Raw genomic sequence first — 20743 nt, 5'->3', positions numbered from 1 at the left:
ACCCGTCCAGTGGTCCAGACTGTTGTTATGATGTCATATAGGGCAGTCTGTGCACAAACGCCACCCTCCCTCAGCATTTCGCTTGGAAGATCATCTCTGCCCGCTGCCTTTCCTGGTCTCAGACTCCGGATCGCCTTCAATACTTCCTCAGCAGATGGCACCTCAGCCAGCCACTCACAGGGGGTGACTTCATCCAATATTTGAGGCACCGCAGCCTCAGCAGGGTCATCCTCACTTTGTGCCACGATGTTTTCCTGGCTGAGGGATTTTCCCTCCCCCAGGACCTCACAGAAATGCTCAGCAAATCTGCGAACCTGTTCCTGGGGGTCGGAAATTGGATCGCCGTTTTTTCCCCTAATGATGGTAATAGGTGTGGCGCTGCAGGTTACTTTTTTGATGGAGTTAAATAGAGATTTGTGATCACGGGCCACTGAGGCAGACTCCATCTCCTCAGCAACCCGCGACCACCACCCATCCTTGCAGCGCCTCACGGCTCTCCGAACCTCCGAGCGAAGGCTGCGGTAAGCCTCCTCATTCTCTGACGTGGGACTCTGTAGCCGATGACAGTGGGCCTGTCGCTTTTTCTCAACCATCGTGAACAACTCCTCTGTCATCCAGGGTGTCTGGGGAGGTCTGGACCGCGTACCCAAAGCAGCCATTGCAGCTGCATGAGTCACAGTCCTAAACCTCGCCCATTTACCCTCGACATCAGGAGGAGTCGGGGACGATGCCAATCCCAGCCGCAAGCGATGATGAAATTCTCGCTTGCAACTTTCATCAGATAACTGAGACCAGGCCACTTTAGGTTGGAATGGGGTCCTGGGTGTACACCCACCACCGGAGTGGAAGAATGGCAGGCGCATCTTACAGATGACTAGTCGATGGTCAGAGGGCAGATCAGCTCCACGGTAGGTCCTGGTGTCAAGGACATGGGCTCGCATTCGCTGGTCCGTCACTATGTAGTCCAGCAGATGTTCTTGCTTGGACCCGGCATGCATCCATGATGTTGTGTGGATGCGCCGATGCCGGAACAGCGTGTTGGTAATTACAAGCCCATGGGCTGCACAAAAATCTAGCAGCCTCCTACCGTTGTTATTGAGCTGATCTGGCCCATGCCCTCCAATCACTCCAGGCCAGGTGCCAGTATCATGACCAACTCGGGCATTGAAGTCACCCAACATGATGACTCTATCCCGAGGGGCCACTTTAGCCAGCACCTGTGACAGGAGGTCATAGAAGGCATCTGACTCATCGGCTTTGCCTGCATCCCTCCACGGATGTTCATCTTCGGTGGGGGCATAAGTAACCACGACCACCATTCCTCGCCTCCGGTTGATGGGAAGGCGAGCCCAAAGTAGCCTGGGGCTTACAGCTTCCCACACCTCACCGCCACGCTCCCACGCCCCCTTCATTCTTTTGTTCAAAAGAAGACCCACACCCTGTTGTTTGGCAGTCTGCTGCCCCGAGTAGAGGACTGTCCACCCCTCATGGTGGCAGGAGCCAGAGCCGGTCCACCGGACCTCCTGAATGCCGCATAGATCCAGGCGGTACCGGTCCAGCTCCCGACAGAGGAGTGGCAGCCTCTCCTCTGCAGTGCGTGTGTGTGTGTGTGCGTGTGCACACACACGCACACACACACACACGCACACACACACACACACGTGCACACACACGCACACACACACACACGCACACACACGCACACGTGCACACACGTGCACACACACGCACACACGTGCACACACACACGCACACACACACGCACACACACACACGCGCACACACACGCACACACACGTGCACACACACGCACACACACGAGCGCGCACACACACGTGCACACACGCACACACGTGCACACGCACACACACGCACGCACACACACTTGTGCAGCAGCACGCACCGTGGGCCGCAGGCTGCACGCTGCACGGCTTCGCCTCGTCGTGCTGCGTGAAGCTCACGGTGCCCAGGTGCAGCAGCGCCGACAGCACCTGCGGCACACGCAGCACGCACGAAGCACACACGGACACAGTACACGCATGCAGCACACACGAAGCACACACACACGAAGCACACACACACGCAGCACACACGCAGCACACACACACGCAGCACACACGCAGCACACACACACGCAGTACACACACACGCAGCACACACACACGCAGCACGCACGAAGCACACACGCACGCAGTACACACACATGCAACACACACACACACGCAGCACGCACGCACGCAGTACACGCATGCAGCACACACACACGCAGCACGCATGCAGCACGCACGAAGCAGACACGCACCCAGCACACACGGACGCAGCACACACACGCAGCACACACGCAGCACACACGGACGCAGCACACACACGCAACACACGCGCATGCAGCACACACGCAGCACACACGCACACAGTGCACACGCATGCAGCACACATACGCAGCACACATACGCAGCACACATACGCAGCACACACGCATGCAGCACACATACGCAGCACACACGCATGCAGCACACACACGCAGCACGCACGCAGTACACACGCAGCACACACGCAGCATGCACAGCACACCGCACACCCAGAAAATAACTCAAATCAACATTTGTGTAGTGATTGTTGTAGCAGCACGACTGTGTACACACGCACACGTGTGACGTCACTATGCGGGGGAGCGTCACTAACACGCGGGTCTACACACACACATGACGTCATCCCCGGCTGGAGGCGGGAATGACGTCAGGGCCGGTTCTGGACTCGGGAGGCCACGAGGGTGGTGTGAGGTCGTGGCACTCTCTGTGACCCCGGCTGGACACGTGACTGAGGGCCTAGGGGGCACCTCGGGGGGCACGTGGACAGCAGGGGGGGGGGGGGGGGGCTTCGAGATGGTTCTCGGAGGGAGGCGTGGCCAGAGCGAGGCCCGGGCACGCCGAGGCCCATATAAGCAGCCTCCTCACGAGGTTCGAGGCTGCTGCCCGTATCAAGAATGAAGATGCATCGTGAAGACGTCAAGAAGAGTCAAGCCTCCAGTCAGCGGACCTGCCAGTAGCCCACCTGGCTGGATCACGCTAGAGTATCTGAGAAGTGTGTGTTAGCTGGAGTAAGTCGTTGGTCACCACCCTCTGCGTAATGTAAGAGTTAACTGTTGTGTTCATTAATAAATAAATGTTGCCTCCCAAGAAGTTGCGTGCTTCTAAAATCGAATCCACTACATTTGCAACAATGTCTTGGCAATGGGCAAGCCGCGATAGTCGTGGCGACTTCAGGTCCATTGCCTCTCCTGGAAACGAGACGGGGAACCCCGAGGGACTCCGGCGGGGTGATGCGGAGCGAGGAATTGGGGGGAGGGACCGGGGGGGCCGGGCGCCGGGGAAGCGGAGGGAGGAATGGTGGGGGGCGCCCGGGAGGGACGCAGGGCCCTCACCTGGAAGACGAGGTCTCGCTGGCCAGGCTCCATGCCCAGGTTCACCATGGCCACCTTTGTCACCTCGAAGTCGTCCTCTGGGTGACGGGCGGGAGAGGGAGGGGTAGAAGGACGTATGAACTCGACGATGACGTCTCGAGGCGGGACAGAACCCTCATTTCATCTGACACAAAACACTCGTCCCATCCGTACAGAACGGTCGTCCCATCCGATACAAAACCCTCGTCCCATCCGATACAGAACCCTCGTCCCATCCGGTACAGAACCCTCATGCAACCCTGTACAGAACACTCGTCCCATCCGATACAAAACCCTCGTCCTATCTGACACAGAACCCTCGTCCCATCCGATACAGAACTCTCATGCCATCCAGAGCAGAACCCTCGTCCCATTCGATACAGAACTCTCATGCCATCTGATACAGAACCCTCATGCCATCTGATACAGAACTCTCATGCCATTCGATACAGAACTCTCATGCCATCTGATACAGAACTCTCATGCCATCCGATACAGAACTCTCATGCCATCGATACAGAACCCTCATGCCACCCTGTACAGAGCTCTCATGCCATCCGATACAGAACCCTCATGCCACCCTGTACAGAACCGTCATCTCATTGTCATTGTGGTGCCCCAGGTTGCCCATGCAGGTGAGACCCTAACCCTGCTCAGTTATCGCCTGGCTGCACAAAACGAACTTTAACATTCAACTCAGCCAGCAGTGGCGCTGCCACCGCTGGGCTGGATTCACCAGGGTCGGGAGTCGAACCTTCGAGGTGCTGCTCGGCGTTGGGCAGCCACGGGAATTTTGCCTCCGCGGGGAGGTCCCACGCCTCCCTCTCCTGCTCGCTCGCACCCTTCACCATCTGGGGAGGAAGGGCGGGGCTGGTGCTTAGGTCAGAGGTCAACCTTTCGCCGATGCTCGCGGGCAGGATCGCGATGCACGGTGACGTCAGTGCTGATCATTTGGGGGGTTTTGATGAGAGTCAGGGATTAGTGTTCGTGGTCGTGGTCAGGTCTAGGGTTAATGGTACCGTATTCTCTGGATTGCAAGAGGCACTCCCTACCGAATATTAAAGCAAATGTTGAGAGTTCGTCTTATAATTCGGTAGTTGTGTGCATGTGTTTATGTGTGTGTGTGTGTGACCAGTGGGGAGCGGTAGTGCAGCATTTAGCGCGCTGCGCTTGGAACCCGGCGACCTGAGTTCGATTCCCGCTCGCGGCCAACACCCAGTGACGATTATCTGAACGGTTTCTGGGTCTCCCATAGGTCGACTCAGCCTCAAATGAGTTCCTGGTGCGGTGTCTAAACATCGCCACTGGGGAGACAAAGGCATCCGGACGTGGTGCTGGCCACCCACCCCGTCGTGTGCCGTGCCGGCCTTCATAGGTGCTCGCTAACAGCAGCACTTGCCCCTACAGTCTGTGAAGGCTACACGGGGGATCTTTGTTCCCGAGATGCCTCGCGTCCCCTGCCCGCCCCGCTCCACGGTTCCAGCCAACGTGACACTACTTCTGGGTACAGCGTACCCGCGAAAGGCCACAACTAACCACCCGCGGTGTAGCTAAATTGGCATAGAAAGAGGTCGCCCGTGATACGTCGAAACCGCGAACGATAAACCCTCGATATTCAAAGCTCTCCTGTATTTGGCTGCTGTACATCCCTACAAGATACGCCGCTTAGTGGAGCTATACTTTGCGATGTTCAGGCCCGGTGGGCCTTACATAGCCCGGTGGGCCTTACATAGCCCGGTGGGTCTTGCCTGGTAAAATGAACATAGTTTAGTTTATCGCCCCGGAGGATATTGCCGGGGTCCTGGTGCGGTCACGCGTGAATGTCGAGGGTCGCAGTCAGGTCAGGATTGTGGTGCGTGGGGGCTCTTGGGTCAGGTGAAGAGTGGCAGGTTTGGCGAGCAGGTGATGGATGTCCCTGGCGGCGTGAAGTGGCACCTGGTAGAAAATGTGGAAGTTCCTCTCGTGGGGTGCCTGGAAGACCACACGGGTCTTCTCCAGCAGGTACGTCTGTATGGAGGCGCCCACCAGCTCGTGCTCACTGCAGGCACACCGTCATCATGGTCACCATCGTCGTCATCGTCACCCCAATTCGAATCAGACCGCAGGAATCCGATGAGCAATGAAGCTCTTTTACACAGATGTCCAGTAGGGCCGGGTCAGCGAGTTACAAAAAGTACAAAAAATAACGAGCATCATCACCAGAATCATCATCGTCACTCGAATGTGCATCATGATGATCATCAGAATCATCACCAGATTCATCTTCAACAGTAATCGGCATCATCACCAGAGTTATCATCACCAGAGTTATCATCACCATTATTTTCATGACCAGACTCATCACCTCCAGTCTGACGGTAATCATCATTATTACCATACTCATCATTAACAGAATCCTCAACCAACTTTTCATGTGCAGCTGCACATCTTTGCGTACCTGCTTATGTGCAGCTGCACATCTTTGTGTACCTGTTCACGTGAAGCTGCACGTATTTGTGTACCTGTTCACATGCAGCTGCACATCTTTGTGTACCTGTTCATGTGCAGCTGCACAATTGTGTACCTGTTCAACTGAAGTTGCACATCTTTGTGTACCTGTTCACGTGCAGCTGCACGTCTTTGTGTACCTGTTCACGTGCAGCTGCACGTCTTTGTGTACCTGTTCAACTGAAGTTTCACGTCTTTGTGTACCTGTTCACATGCAGCTGCACATCTTTGTGTACCTGTTCACGTGCAGCTGCACGTCTTTGTGTACCTGTTCAACTGAAGTTGCACGTATTTGCCGAAGCGCGAGCTGTTGTTGTTGCGAAGCGTGCACGCGTTACCTACGCACACGCACGGGGGACACATGACACGCATGATTGACACATGTCACGCATGATTGACACGTGACATGCATGATGGAAACGTGGTACGCACGGGGTACACGCATGGATAAGTGACACGCATGATGGACACGTGACACGCATGAAATTAACGTGGCATGCACGGAGGACGTGAATGGATACGTGGACACGAACGATGGGCACGTGACACGCACGGGGGCACGTGACACGCACGGGGGACACGCATGGACAAGTGACGCGCATGATGGACACGTGACACGCACGGGGGACACGCATGGACAAGTGACACGCATGATGGACAAGTGACACGCATGATGGACAAGTGACACGCACGGGGGACACGTGACACGCACGGGGGGACACGCATGGACGAGTGACGCGCATGATAGACACGTGATGTGCACGATGGACACGTGACACGCACGGGAAACACGTGACACGCACGGGGTACACGCATGGACAAGTGACGCGCATGATGGGGGACACGTGGCACGCACGGAGGACACGTGACGCGCACGGGGGGACACGCATGGACACGTGACGCGCACGATGGACACGTGACGCGCACGATGGACACGTGACACGCACGGGAGACACGTGACACGCACGGGGGACACGCATGGACGAGTGACGCGCACGATGGGGGACACGTGGCACGCACGGAGGGCAGCTGCCGCGTGAGCCGTGCGCCTCTCTGCTCGCGAAGCTGCCGGGCCACGATGTCCCCCTAGAGGTGGCTCAGCCACCGGCGCAGAGCGCCTCACGGGCGCTGCTGCGGTGCGAATGGTCAGCCTCGCACCGCCGACTTGCAATCCAAGAGGTCGCCGGTTCGACCTCCCGTCCCGGTTATTGAAACAATGATACGGATTTCTTACATTCCCCCCCCCACACTCCCGCCTCCTCTGTTGACTGGGCCGGTCATCCCTGGTGGGGTAAAGTGTGGGTACTCACACGTCTTGGTTTCGACATGTTTGTTTTTGTTGTGGTATAGAGTTAGACTGATGGCCTTAATCTAAGTTTTTGTGGTTGTTGTTGTTGTTTGACTTGCATCCCACTGGGATTTTTTGCACACAGCGTTGGTGTATGGTGATTTTTTCAGGAATATTTTTGCTGGTTTTTTCCATGGATTTTCTGTTTGCACAGTCACAAAGTCACTTTAAGATGTTTTTCTTGTTCGTGTTTTTGTTTTTTTGTTTGTTGTGGTTGCACCCGATTCAAGAGCCGAATGGCTCACAGGGCTATACCAAAATAAACTAAACTGAATTGTCTTTCAAGTCGTCTGGCCGGTGGGGGCTCTCCAGAACTCCCCCTGGTTCAGGCTCTTCCACCAGCAGCGGCATGAGCGATCAATTGTAGGGCTGCGCCTTTATATATTTTTTACATTTAATTTAATTTCAGATAAATGTAAAACGTTAAGGGAACGCGTTTCCCACTTACGTAAGTGCAGTGCATTGCACTATAATAGGGGGGGAGGGGAGGTGGTGGGAGATTGGGGGTGGGGGGAAGAGGGGGAGGTGGTGGGAGATTGGGGGATGGAGGGACGGCCGATATGATTAAGGTGGTGGCAGATTATGGGGATAGGAGAGGAGGCGGCGGGGGGGGTAGAAGGGGGAGGAGGAGGGGGTGGGTGGGTGGAAGATGATGGAGGAAGAGGGGGCAGAGGAGGTGATGGAGAGGTGGGGAGTGGTGGAGGTTGCAACCGGTGGGGAGCGGGGGACAGGGGGGAGGGGAGTGCGCACCGAAGGCCTCCATGAGGGGGTTGGAGTGGAGCACGCGCTCGATGTGCTCCTGGGGGTGGAGCTGCTCCTGGGGCTGGAGCTGCTCCTGGGGGTGGAGCTGCTCCTGGGGGTGGTCGTTGACGTCACTAATCGCTCCTCCGGCGTCTCCAGGGGCCGAGCCGCCGCCGCCGCCGCCCGGGTGCGAGGCGAGTGCGAGGTAGCGCATGAGGCAGCGAGAGGACCACGTCTGGGGGGGGGGGGGGGGGCACCACACGCGTGAGGCCGGCCCTGACGCCCCCAGCCGCAGGGCTGTCCACCCCCTGTCACCCACCCCCATCACCGCCTGCCACCCATCATCACCTGCCACCCATCACCCCCTGCCACCCATCACCTCCTGCCACTCATCATCACCTGCAACCCACCCCCATCACCCCCTGCCACCCATCACCCCCTGCCACCCACCCCCATCACCCCCTGCCACCCATCACCCCCTGCCACCCATCACCCCCTGCCACCCATCACCCCCTGCCACCCACCCCCATCACCCTCTGCCACCCATCACCCCCTGCCACCCATCACCCCCTGCCACCCACCCCCATCACCCTGTGCCACCCATCACCCCCTGCCACCCACCCCCATCACCCCCTGCCACCCATCACCCCCTGCCACCCATCACCCCCTGCCACCCACCCCCATCACCCTCTGCCACCCATCACCCCCTGCCACCCATCACCCCCTGCCACCCACCCCCATCACCCTGTGCCACCCATCACCCCCTGCCACCCACCCCCATCACCCCCTGCCACCCATCACCCCCTGCCACCCATCACCCCCTGCCACCCACCCCCATCACCCGCGGCTCCACTCCCCCTGCGACCAGGCGGCTCCTGAGGCGCATGCGACTCTTTAAGGAACGGCATTTCGGCTCTTGATATATTGAGGGGTTGTTGTTGTTTTTTACCAAATTCGAACAAAATGTTTTATCTTCTTGTTGTTATTTTGGTTGCCGACCCCTGACCATGGAAGTCCAGTTTACCATGGAAGTCCAGTTTACCATGGGAGTCCAGTTTACTATGGCAGTCCAGTTTACCACAGAAGTCTAGTTTACCATGGAAGTCCAGTTTACCATGGAAGTCCAGTTTACCATGGAAGTCCAGTTTACTATGGAAGTCCAGTTTACCATGGAAGTCCAGTTTACTATGGAAGTCCAGTTTACCACGGAAGTCCAGTTTACCATGGAAGTCTAGTTTACCATGGAAGTCCAGTTTACCATGGAAGTCCAGTTTACCATGGAAGTTCAGTTTATCATGGAAGTCCAGTTTACCATGGAAGTTCAGTTTATCATGGAAGTCCAGTTTACCATGGAAGTCTAGTTTACCATGGAAGTCCAGTTTACCATGGAAGTCCAGTTTACTATGGAAGTCCAGTTTACCACGGAAGTCCAGTTTACCATGGAAGTTCAGTTTATCATGGAAGTCCAGTTTACCATGGAAATCTAGTTTACCATGGGAGTCCAGTTTACTATGGAAGTCCAGTTTACTATGGAAGTCCAGTTTACCACGGAAGTCCAGTTTACCATGGAAGTCTAGTTTACCATGGAAGTCCAGTTTACCATGGAAGTCTAGTTTACCATGGAAGTCCAGTTTACCATGGAAGTTCAGTTCATCATGGAAGTCCAGTTTACCATGGAAGTCCAGTTTACCATGGGAGTCCAGTTTACTATGGAAGTCCAGTTTACTATGGAAGTCCAGTTTACCACGGAAGTCCAGTTTACCATGGAAGTCTAGTTTACCATGGCAGTCCAGTTTACCATGGAAGTCTAGTTTACCATGGAAGTCCAGTTTACCATGGAAGTTCAGTTCATCATGGAAGTCCAGTTTACCATGGAAGTCTAGTTTACCATGGAAGTCCAGTTTACCATGGAAGTCCAGTTTACTATGGAAGTCCAGTTTACCACGGAAGTCCAGTTTACCATGGAAGTTCAGTTTATCATGGAAGTCCAGTTTACCATGGAAATCTAGTTTACTATGGGAGTCCAGTTTACCATGGAAGTTCAGTTTACCATGGAAGTCCAGTTTACCATGGAAATCTAGTTTACCATGGGAGTCCAGTTTACCATGGAAGTCTAGTTTACCATGGAAATCTAGTTTAGCATGGGAGTCCAGTTTACCATGGGAGTCCAGTTTACCATGGAAGTCTAGTTTACCACGGGAGTCCAGTTTACCATGGGAGTCCAGTTTACCATGGAAGTCCAGTTTACCATGGAAGTTCAGTTTACCATGGAAGTTCAGTTTACCATGGAAGTTCAGTTTATCATGGAAGTCCAGTTTACCATGGGAGTCCAGTTTACCATTGAAGTCTAGTTTACCATGGAAGTCCAGTTTACCATGGAAGTCTAGTTTACCATGGGAGTCCAGTTTACCATGGAAGTCAAGTTTACCATGGAAGTCCAGTTTACCATGGAAGTTCAGTTTACCATGGAAGTTCAGTTTATCATGGAAGTCCAGTTTACCATGGGAGTCCAGTTTACCATGGAAGTCTAGTTTACCATGGAAGTCCAGTTTACCATGGAAGTCTGGTTTACCATGGAAGTCCAGTTGACTATGGGAAGGGGTCGGCAGCCTGCGGCTCATTAGGGAATGTTTTGTGAAGAAAGTTTGTATTCAGGACCACTGTCTCGTATTCACCACAGTGCATTGCAGCTTTAAAATACAGTTCTCTTTTACCGAATTTAGAAACAAATGTCTGTTCTTGTTATTTTCGTTGCTGATCCCTGCCTGCAACGAACTCGCCTTCTTCCTCTCTCCTCTCATCTCACTCGAGTGCTCAGGTGGTGGTGGTGGTGCTGGGTGTGGTGGTGAAATGCTGGTCGTGTGATGGTGGAGACGGTGATAATTGGGTAGCGGTTGGGTCACGTGATAGTTGCTGACGTCAAAGTGGTGGCGGTTGTGTGGCTGTGTGGTTATGCGGTTGTGCGGTGTCCCGGTTGTTGTGATCTGTCATTATGTGGTTGTGTGGCTGTGTGGTCATGTGGTTGTGCGGTGTCCCGGTTGTTGTGATCTGTAGTTGTGCGGTTGTGTGGCTGTGTGGTCATGCGGTTGTGCGGTGTCCCGGTTGTTGTGATCTGTAGTTGTGTGCCTTCCTAGCCGTGTGCCTGAGCGGCTGGGCAGTTGTGCGGTTGTGCCGTTTCCCGGTGCCTGTGCGGCTGCGCGTGGTGGTGGTGAGGGCGGCGGCGGCGTGCGGCACCTTGCCAGCGCCGCTCTCCCCACTGACCACCACGGACTGATCCCTGGGGTCGGGCCCGCTCGTGGCGCTGCGGAACGCCAGCTCTGCCACAGCAAACAGATGCGGCTCCAGCTCCTGCGGGGGGTGGGGGGGGAGGGGAACGCCGACGGCTCTCACTCAGCAGCGGATAAAGCCCGCAGGCTCGCGCGCAACGGGACTCAAGTCCACGGTGGAATCTCGGACACGGCTTGCGAAAGCACTTTCTCGGTTCGACGCTTGGCTCTGTGTCCGTTTAAAGATTGCGTAACGTGGTGGGGGGGTGCCCCCCCCCCCTTTAGCTTTCTGTCACTGTTTTATTTCTCGCGCCTCGTTGGTGAATTTTCACGCAAAGTGACCCTGACGAATCGTGTCCCCGCTCGCGCGTAGCGGTCATAGCCACGTGCGTGCTCACTGGTCGGCGGCGGGGACTCGGCTCTCGGCGACAGCGCATCGCCACTGAACATCTGTGGTTAAAAAGAGCTTCATAGCTCATCGGATTCCACCGGCATGAATAAAGATTCTGATTCTGAACACGGTACCAGGGTTTGCAGCGCATTCTCGATCCAGGGCCTAACCCGCGTCGTGTCGGTCACGGGGCATGTTTGACCATACTTCACCGTACTGGTCAATGCGGGTTGATGTTGTGGGTGGGGGCCGACAATCAGTTTAACACGCAGTAGTAGGCTTTCGCGACCAATATTATCCATAATAGAGGATTTTGAGTTAGATCGCGTATATCAGGCTGCTGCTGATGATGATGACTGAGTTTATCGCGTGGTGTGCTAAGCACAGTGCCACCACTCGATCCGACATACTCAGGGTTACTCATGAATATTAAACACGCAGGTGTGCAATCATGAATAGTAAACACACGCGTACGGACGAATACTCCTGGATAATGAAGAGACACATGCGTGCACTCACCCCTCATTAGTGCCACTTTGTACCTCGCCTGGTCTATGGCAGCTGTTGGGTTCGATGGTATACAGGAGTTCGTGGGTTCGATTCCAACACTGACGCCTGCTACTGTATATTTGGAGTTTGCGTGTCTCTCTCATCATCACGGTGGCTATGAGATGTTAACTACCTCGCCTGGTATACAGGAGTTCGTGGGTTGGATTCCAACCCTAACGCCTGCTGTATATTTGGAGTTTGCATGTCTCTCTCTCTCTCTCATCATCACGGTGGCTATGAGATGTTAACTACCTCGCCTGGTCTACAGGAGGTCGTGGGTTAGATTCCAACACTGACGCCTGCTGTATATTTGGAGTTAGCGTGTCTCTCTCCCTCATCATCATCATCACGGTGGCTAGGAGATGTTAACTACCTCGCCTGGTCTACAGGAGTTCGTGGGTTCGACCCCGACCCTGACGCCTGCTGCTGCTGCTGTATATTTGGAGTCTGCGTCTCTCTCTCTCCGTGGTCGCGTGGATTTTTCTCCGGTTCCTCCGGGTTTTTTCCCTCCACATTTAGAATCAACGTCAGCACGCGTTGAGAGGTTTTGGCTGCTGCTGTAAATGTCCACACGACGCTGATAAGCCCACTCCGTCGAGCAGCTCTCATCGGTGGGACCAGGACGCTTCTGAAGAAAAAAGCTACACGGCACAGTGGGGCCTTACCTGGTAAAATATAAATAGTTGAACAGTGTGTTGCCATCGAAGCGTCGTGGGTTTTTCGCTTTTCATTCAGCTTTGCGTTTTCTACCTACGTGACTTTACCGAAAGAACCAAGAATATGAATTCCTGTAGTCACGAAAGTTTGAAGTCTAAATTTAGTTCAGCGTCGCCGCTGCCAGACACCACCAGCGCTTACAAACTCCGTGCCAGGACCCACGACTCTACCCCCCTCCCCACACGGCGTGTGCGTGGGCACCTGCAGGCGAGGGCTGGTGTGGTAGGCGTGCACGGTGGCACTGGCGTAGAGGAGCGGCACCGCCTGGAAGGGGTTCAGCGCCACCAGGGTGCAGCCAGCGCGCGTGTAGAACGCTCCGTGCTCGTAGCGCAAGCACAGACAGCGCAGTACTGCGGGGGGGGGGGGGGGTCAAGGGATGGGGAGGGGGGGTCACCAAATCGCGACCGTGAATGCAATCGTCAGGGCGGGTGAATCGTTCCAGCGCTAGACACCAGCAATCAGGATGTGTATTTATACTGGACAAATCCGATGAGCTACGAAGCTCTTGTCGCAAACACATGTCCAGTGACGCGCATCAGGCGGTGCTGCTGCTGCTGCTGCTCGCGGTATTCTGCTGAGCTTCTCTGACAAGAGCGTGAAGGTCAAGGGTCAGAAATTAGGTCATGGGTCCAGAGACGAAATCCAGAGCGGTGAAGATGACGAGCCACCGGAAACGGCCCGAGTAGTGGGCGGGGCTACCTTCGTGAGGGGCTAGTGAGTGAACGGGCGTGGCTACTTGAGTAGTGGGCGGTACCAGTGGGTGAGTGGGCGTGGCTATGTAAAAGTAGGCGGGCGTTGACGATGCATCCTTACCACGAGGGCACTTACCGGTCTCCGTGGTGACGGGATTGACCTTGACGAGGTCCGTGATGTCCTCGAGGGAGTCGCTCCCGGAGAGGAAGGCGGCCACCTCGGGGGAAGAGGCGGCCCCCGAGGGCCCGTTCGCGTGTCCCTGCGACGCCATGGCAGCCCCTGGGCCACTGCCAACCCTCGGGCAGAACGCAACAGACGCAGCAAGCGAGAGGAGAATGCAGCCTCTGTCATGGATGTGACAAATACATCAATGTCTGGAGTTATGTTAAAATCCTCAGTGCGGGAAGGCAGTGTTGTGATGACGCTCGTGCCTCACAGCAACAAGCGCCTGGGTTCGATTCCCGACTCGGGCGCTTCGATGTGTGGAGTGTGTATGTTGTCCTCCTGTTCCACGTGAGATTTCTCCACGTCCTCCGATTTATTCCCATAGACAAAAGCCCGAACAACGGAACTGGTGCTGGCCAAAACAACATCACACTGAATTTTGATTTAAAGCTTTCGTGACTGCAGGGATTCATATCCTTGGTTCGGTAAAGTCACGTAGAAGGGAAACAACAAAATAATAAAAATATAAAACAATATTTTATTGTTTCCCTTCTACGTGACTTTACCGAAAGAACCAAGCACATCACACTGCTGTACCATTACCTGCAAATTACTCGATTGGGATCACACGCAGTAGCAGCCTCGGGCCATCTCCCCCCACGACTGCGAAAACGTGGCAGGAACACTGCGGAAGATTTGCATTGAGGCTCAGCGAGGCTTTCCTGGGTGAATAAAACAACTACCAAGTGCCCCAAGATGTCAACTACCTCGCCTGGTACACAGGAGGTTGTGGGTTCGATCCCGATCCTGACGCTTGCTGTATATTTGGAGTTTTCATGTCTCTCTCTCTCTCCCTCTTGTAACGTGGATTTTTCTTACGGTTGTTTCCCTCCACATCTAGAAAAAAATCATTTCGAGTATTTTGGCTGCAACACATTTCCACGCGATAAGCCACTTCGTTGTGCTATCATCACGTGTGGCCAGGTCGCTTCTGAAAAAGAGCTATATAGCTCCATGGTCCTTACCTAGTAAAATAAAAATAAACATCTTCTTTGGTTCTTTCGGTAAAGTCACGTAGAATTAGAATAAAATCATAAATTGATAAAATAAAATAAATAGTTTAGTTGTGTTAATGTTACTTGATAGTTTGCTGAGTGAATATCAGCGCGTGGCCGTGTGATTTTGCTGTTGATGTCGAAGCCACCCCGTTTCGTTTACGAAAACATAAATTTACAATCTCGCCTACCGCCCCCCCCCCCGCCCCCGGCAATTTTTTGTTCGCTAAAATTGTGCGCCAACAGCACTGGCTGCACCATCCAGGCCTGGGCAGAGCTCCCACATCAACCAACGGAGATGGAGGGTGAAGAGTGGGGACTGGGCCACCAGGCCACAGTACCAGGGCCCCAATCCTCCCTCGGCAGGCCTCTCAATCCTCTTCTCGTGAGCTGCTACCACAGTCACGTGCTTTACCACTATCGGGCACGCGATGATGATGGTGATGATGGTGTTGCCAGCAGTGGATAGACCGTGGCCCGTGATGGTGATGGCGGTGGTCTGTAGCGCTGGCGAGGTCTCCGACAGGAGCCCACAGACTGGAGAGACGCTCCGTGGTCCGAGGCGCGTCACAGTCACGCGCCTGCGTCACGCCTCCTCCTCCACCCGTCGACTCGTGGCCGTTCGAAGGCGATGTAACGAGATCCGCGTCAAGAGATCTCCCTCCGCGCCAGCCGCGAGGCGTTTGGCAATGTCGAAGTGCATTTTGAAATCACGTTTTTTTTGTGTCTCGACCCTAGGCTCTGACCCATGACTATGACCCTAGGCTAATGACCACCTCGAGTCATTGCTGCTGCTGCTGCCGCTGACTGTACGACCGCGCCGTGCCAGAGGAGCACCCCACGCAGGGACGTGGGTTCGATCCCGGACCCTGGCGATGCCCGTTGCTGTATATTTGGAGTCGGCGTGTTCTCTCTCCCTCCCACGGTGGTCGAGGCGTGAATCTTTCGCCGGGTTCTTCCTTCGTGTTTTTCCCTCCTCCTCCTCCACATTTGAAATAAACACGCGTTGAGATGATGTGGCTGCTGCTATACATTCCCACGTGTAGTGATGACGATGTTATCAGCCACTACGACAATGAGCTATCGTCACGTGTGGCAAGGTCGCCTCTGAACAAGAACTCACGGCTCAGCAGGCTTTACCTGCTACCATGTCAACAATGAACGAGGAAATTCGCCACCCGGCGTCATTTCCTCCTCCTGCTGAACCCGGCCCGACCCAGACCGGAGTCACCACCGTGCGCCGGCTGCCGGCCCTGCGTGACACTTCACCTGTTCACCTGTTCACCTGTTTACCTGTTCACCTGTTTACCTGTCCACCTGTTTACCTGTCCACCTGTTCACCTATCCACCTGTTTACCTGCTCACCTGTTCACCTATCCACCTGTTTACCTGCTCACCTGTTCACCTATCCACCTGTTTACCTGCTCACCTGTTCACCTATCCACCTGTTTACCTGCTCACCTGTTCACCTGTCCACCTGTTTACCTGCTCACCTGTTCACCTATCCACCTGTTTACCTGCTCACCTGTTTACCTGTTCACCTGTTTACCTGTTCACCTGTTTACCCACCTACCCGGGATACCCAAGCCGAGTTGCGGGACTCCTTTTCAGGTGATGCGGCTGCCACATTTGGGTATTTATATGAAATACGTTGTCAGCCAGTGAATGACAAGTGTGTGGGAGGATAACCGGAGCACCCGGGGAATACCCCATGCACGCTTTGCGCGAGGGTGCAACGCTCTATCCCCGCACAGATGGAAACACATGGCGACATTACAGATCAGTCCATTTGCTGTACTGCCTTCTGGCGATCCACGTGAAGGGAATTTCACCCAACATCGCTCTGTGTGTGATCCACCAATCCTCGCCTCTATGGTATCGTAAACGCCAGCCCGGTACGGAGCGGTGAGCTCACCGAGCGGTGAGCCTGGCTGCCAAAGTTCGATTCTCAGGCACGGCTAACATCAGTGGCGTGTGATGCCTGACCCGGTCCTCTGAACCCTCGGCCTATTCATTCAACGACCCGCACGAGCGTGGCGAAGTATATGGTCAAATGTACTCCCATGACCCACAACGCTTAGGGAGGTTATAATACAACAGTGATTTGACGGAACGCAGAATTGCTAGCGAGTAGCGCCGATGAAGGCCGGCACGAAACACGAGGGCCTGGGGTGGTGAGCACCACACCCATCCGCGTTTTTCTCCCCAGTGTTGATGTTTACACACCGCGCGAGGCATTCATTTTAAAGCTGAGTAGACCTAGGGGAGGCCCACGACCGGTGCAGATAATCGTCTGCGGTGTTTTGCCTTTAGCGGGAATGAAACTCGTGTTGCCGGGCTCGTGACCGCTGGGACTACAGCTCCCCACAACAAAGACAAAGATTCCCCGTATAGCCGGACCAGACTGTTGTTTACATACCGCACCAGGTACTCATTCGAAGGCTGAATTGACCTCAGGGAGCCACCCACGACCGCGTCCGTTTCCCTTCTCGGAAACGCCGCGGTTTTGTAGATGGAAGGCATTCCGAGAAGCACCGCAATTACGTACCGACGTGCACCAGACATCGCCACCGCTGGGCTCGAAGAGTGGTGTCCCAGCTGAGTTTGAGTTATTGTCGTCATCGTGGTAATATAAGGAAGGTCGCTCTCATTACACACAAAGCGCTTGCCACGAGTGAACCAAAATGCCTCGCTGCTGATCTCGTAAAGGAGTATGAACCACCACGTGAACTCCGCTCGCAGCAGCAGCGGAGGCTTCTGCCTGATAATCATCGAACAAAGACGGCGGTCATCGCGTCGCGCGCTTCAAGACGCGCTGCTGCGGCCGTCTGGAACGCTCTTCCTCAATCCGCTATTGGGAAGCCAATGTAGCTGTGCATTTTAAAACATCCATATTGAAAATGTATTTCTGTCGTTGGCTTGCTATCGTTTACACCCCCCCCCCGGCCCGCACCTCCGATTAGCACGCTTGGCGACGTACGGCGCGAAAGAAGTTCAACGTACACTAACATTCATCTCGCGGTCTCGGCTGACTGCAACGGTGATGGCACCGGCACGAACTTGGCCGTTGCGATCGTCACGCGCGGCGTCTGCCGTCACCCCCGCCCCTCGCCGTTCTCCCGGAGTCCCCGGGCAGCGTCACGACGGCTCTGAGCCGACGGAGAAGATCGTCGCGCAGCGCCGACGTCCCTTGCGTGCGTGTCGGTGTGAATGTCCGCGTGTGAGTCGAACATCTTTCGCACCCGAACGCAGCCAAGCGTGCGAATGCCAAGCGCGGGTGTAGCCACGTGCGGCTCTGTAGCCGGAGCGCGCTTCGCGCAATTTCACGCGCGGCCAAGGAACAGGGAATTTTACTATCAATTTGATATTATTGGGGGACACGTCAAAGGCGCGGAGCGAGTTGAAACGAAGCAAAATAAAATGTAAACATCACACGCGCGCCCGTGCATGTCCACACGGACACGGCGCCAGCGTGCATGCAGGCAGAGTGCGCACAAACACAGACAAGCCCCACGTCTAGGTAATCTGTGCTTTTACAACAAATTACTTACGACTCTTCATCCACTGCTGGATGAGTACCCCCCACCCCGTATCGTTCACTGGAGTTGTTTGACCATACTGCACTGCGTTGGTCGGTGCGGGTTGGTGAAGGGACTGGAGGCGAGTGGGTGGTGGCCAGAGACAGTTCAAATATCACTCACCACTGATGTTAGCCGTGACCCGTGATCGAACTGCGACACCGCCTCCACTCGCTGTGCATGTACGTTCTCTACCTAAGTCTGTTGAACTTCTTTCGCACCGTACGTAGCAGAGCTAGATACGTTACAGCAAACTGAACACGTTCCATACCAATAACCACACTGTGTGTGGACTTTAAAGGAATACATACAAGAGGCGACGTTTCGGGCAGTGGCCCTTACTCATAATTTACCGGTTAGGACCGAAGTGCTTCTCGAACACGAGTTACATGAAGCAATAAATAAGGACAGTGAATAGCGGTCACCCATCGACTCACCCATTCACTCACTCCATCACCCACCCACTCACTCACACACTCACCCACTCACTCACCTAACCTACTCGCCCACTCAATCACCCACTCACTAGCTCAAAAACCAACCTAACCCACTCACTCAATCCATCACCCACCCAATCACTCACACACTCACCCACTCACTCACCTAACCCACTCGCCCACTCAATCACCCACTCACTAGCTCACAAACTCACCTAACCCACTCACCCACTCACTAAATCCATCACCCACCCACTCACTCATCCACTCACCCACTCACTCACCTAACCCACTCGCCCACTCAATCACCCACTCACTAGCTCACAAACTCACCTAACCCACTTACCCACTCACTCAATCCATTACCCACTCACTCACACACTCACCCACTCACTCACCTAACCCACTCGCCCACTCAATCACCCACTCACTAGCTCAAAAACCAACCTAACCCACTCACCCACTCACTCAATCCATCACCCACCCACTCACTCACACACTCACCCACTCACTCACCTAACCCACTCGCCCACTCAATCACCCACTCACTAACTCACAAACTCACCTAACCCACTCACTCAATCCATCACCCACCCACTCTCTCACACACTCACCCACTCACTCACCTAACCCACTCGCCCACTCAATCACCCACTCACGAGCTCACAAACTCACCTAACCCACTCACCCACTCACTCAATCCATCACCCACCCACTCACTCACACACTCACCCACTCACTCACCTAACCCACTCGCCCACTCAATCACCCACTCACTAGCTCACAAACTCACCTAACCCACTCACCCACTCAATCACCCACTCAATCACTAGCTCACCCACTCACCAAACTCACTCACCCACTCACTCACCTACTCACCTAACCCACTCACCTACTTACTCACCCACTCACTCACCTAACCAACTCACTCACCCACTCACTCACTCACCTACTCACCGAACCCACTCACCTACTTATCCACCCACTCACCTAACCCACTCACTCACCCACTCACTCACTTACCCACCTACTCACCCACTCACTCACTTACCCACCTACTCACTCACCCACTCACTCACTCACTTACCCACCTACTCACCCACCCACTCACTCACTAGCTCACCCACTCGCTCACCCACTCACTCACTTACCCACCTACTCACTCACCCACTCACTCACTTACCCACCTACTCACTCACCCACTCACTCACTTACCCACCTACTCACTCACCCACTCACTCACTTACCCACCTACTCACTCACCCACTCACTCACTTACCCACCTACTCACTCACCCACTCACTCACTTACCCACCTACTCACCCACCCACTCACTCACTTACCCACCTACTCACTCACCCACTCACTCACTTACCCACCTACTCACCCACCCACTCACTCACTTACCCACCTACTCACCCACTCACTCACTTACCCACCTACTCACTCACCCACTCACTCACTTACCCACCTACTCACCCACCCACTCACTCACTAGCTCACCCACTCGCTCACCTGTGCGCGGTGCAGCCGCAACACAGCGCGCGTACGCTGTACTACAAACACAGCGCGCGTACGCTGTACTACAGACAAACAAAACAAAGATCCCCCGTAAAGGCCACACGGGCTGCTGGGCCAAGTGCTGCTCGCGCACACCAACACGCAGTTTGGTATTCACCGGTCTGGACCAGCTGACACCCGCCCCCCTCCCCAACAGTGCCCCCCCCTCCGCCCTTTAAATCTAAAGATGGTGAGAGGGACAGGTGGTGTGAATGACTCAGCGACAGCTCCTCACCTGATCACCTGCACGAACCACAACTCCCTCCCACCCACCCGCCCACCCCGCCCACCCTCCACTTTGGGGGGGGGGGGGTGAG

The 20743-nt window shown here is 54.8% G+C and overlaps 1 protein-coding gene across 1 annotated transcript in view; it reads right to left on the bottom strand.

The window, feature by feature from the left end:
* The window catches only part of MYO19 (myosin XIX), a 51808-nt gene that overhangs the window by 26475 nt on the left and 4590 nt on the right, over window positions 1-20743 (bottom strand). The window contains exons 2-10 of the mRNA XM_076072489.1: window positions 13767-13927; window positions 13140-13288; window positions 11250-11363; window positions 8025-8250; window positions 6195-6264; window positions 5375-5477; window positions 4194-4290; window positions 3422-3498; window positions 1904-1991 (exon numbers count right to left, since the gene is read on the bottom strand). Of these exons, the coding sequence (XP_075928604.1) occupies window positions 1904-1991; window positions 3422-3498; window positions 4194-4290; window positions 5375-5477; window positions 6195-6264; window positions 8025-8250; window positions 11250-11363; window positions 13140-13288; window positions 13767-13902 (1060 nt within the window). The 5' untranslated portion in view covers window positions 13903-13927. The remainder of the gene's footprint in view (window positions 1-1903; window positions 1992-3421; window positions 3499-4193; window positions 4291-5374; window positions 5478-6194; window positions 6265-8024; window positions 8251-11249; window positions 11364-13139; window positions 13289-13766; window positions 13928-20743) is intronic.

This window comes from Petromyzon marinus, chromosome 38 (assembly GCF_048934315.1).
Source record: "Petromyzon marinus isolate PM22_M1 ecotype Great Lakes invasive population chromosome 38, UKy_Petmar_22M1.pri1.0, whole genome shotgun sequence".
NCBI lineage: Eukaryota > Metazoa > Chordata > Hyperoartia > Petromyzontiformes > Petromyzontidae > Petromyzon > Petromyzon marinus.
This window is presented reverse-complemented; position numbering and strand designations above follow the sequence as displayed.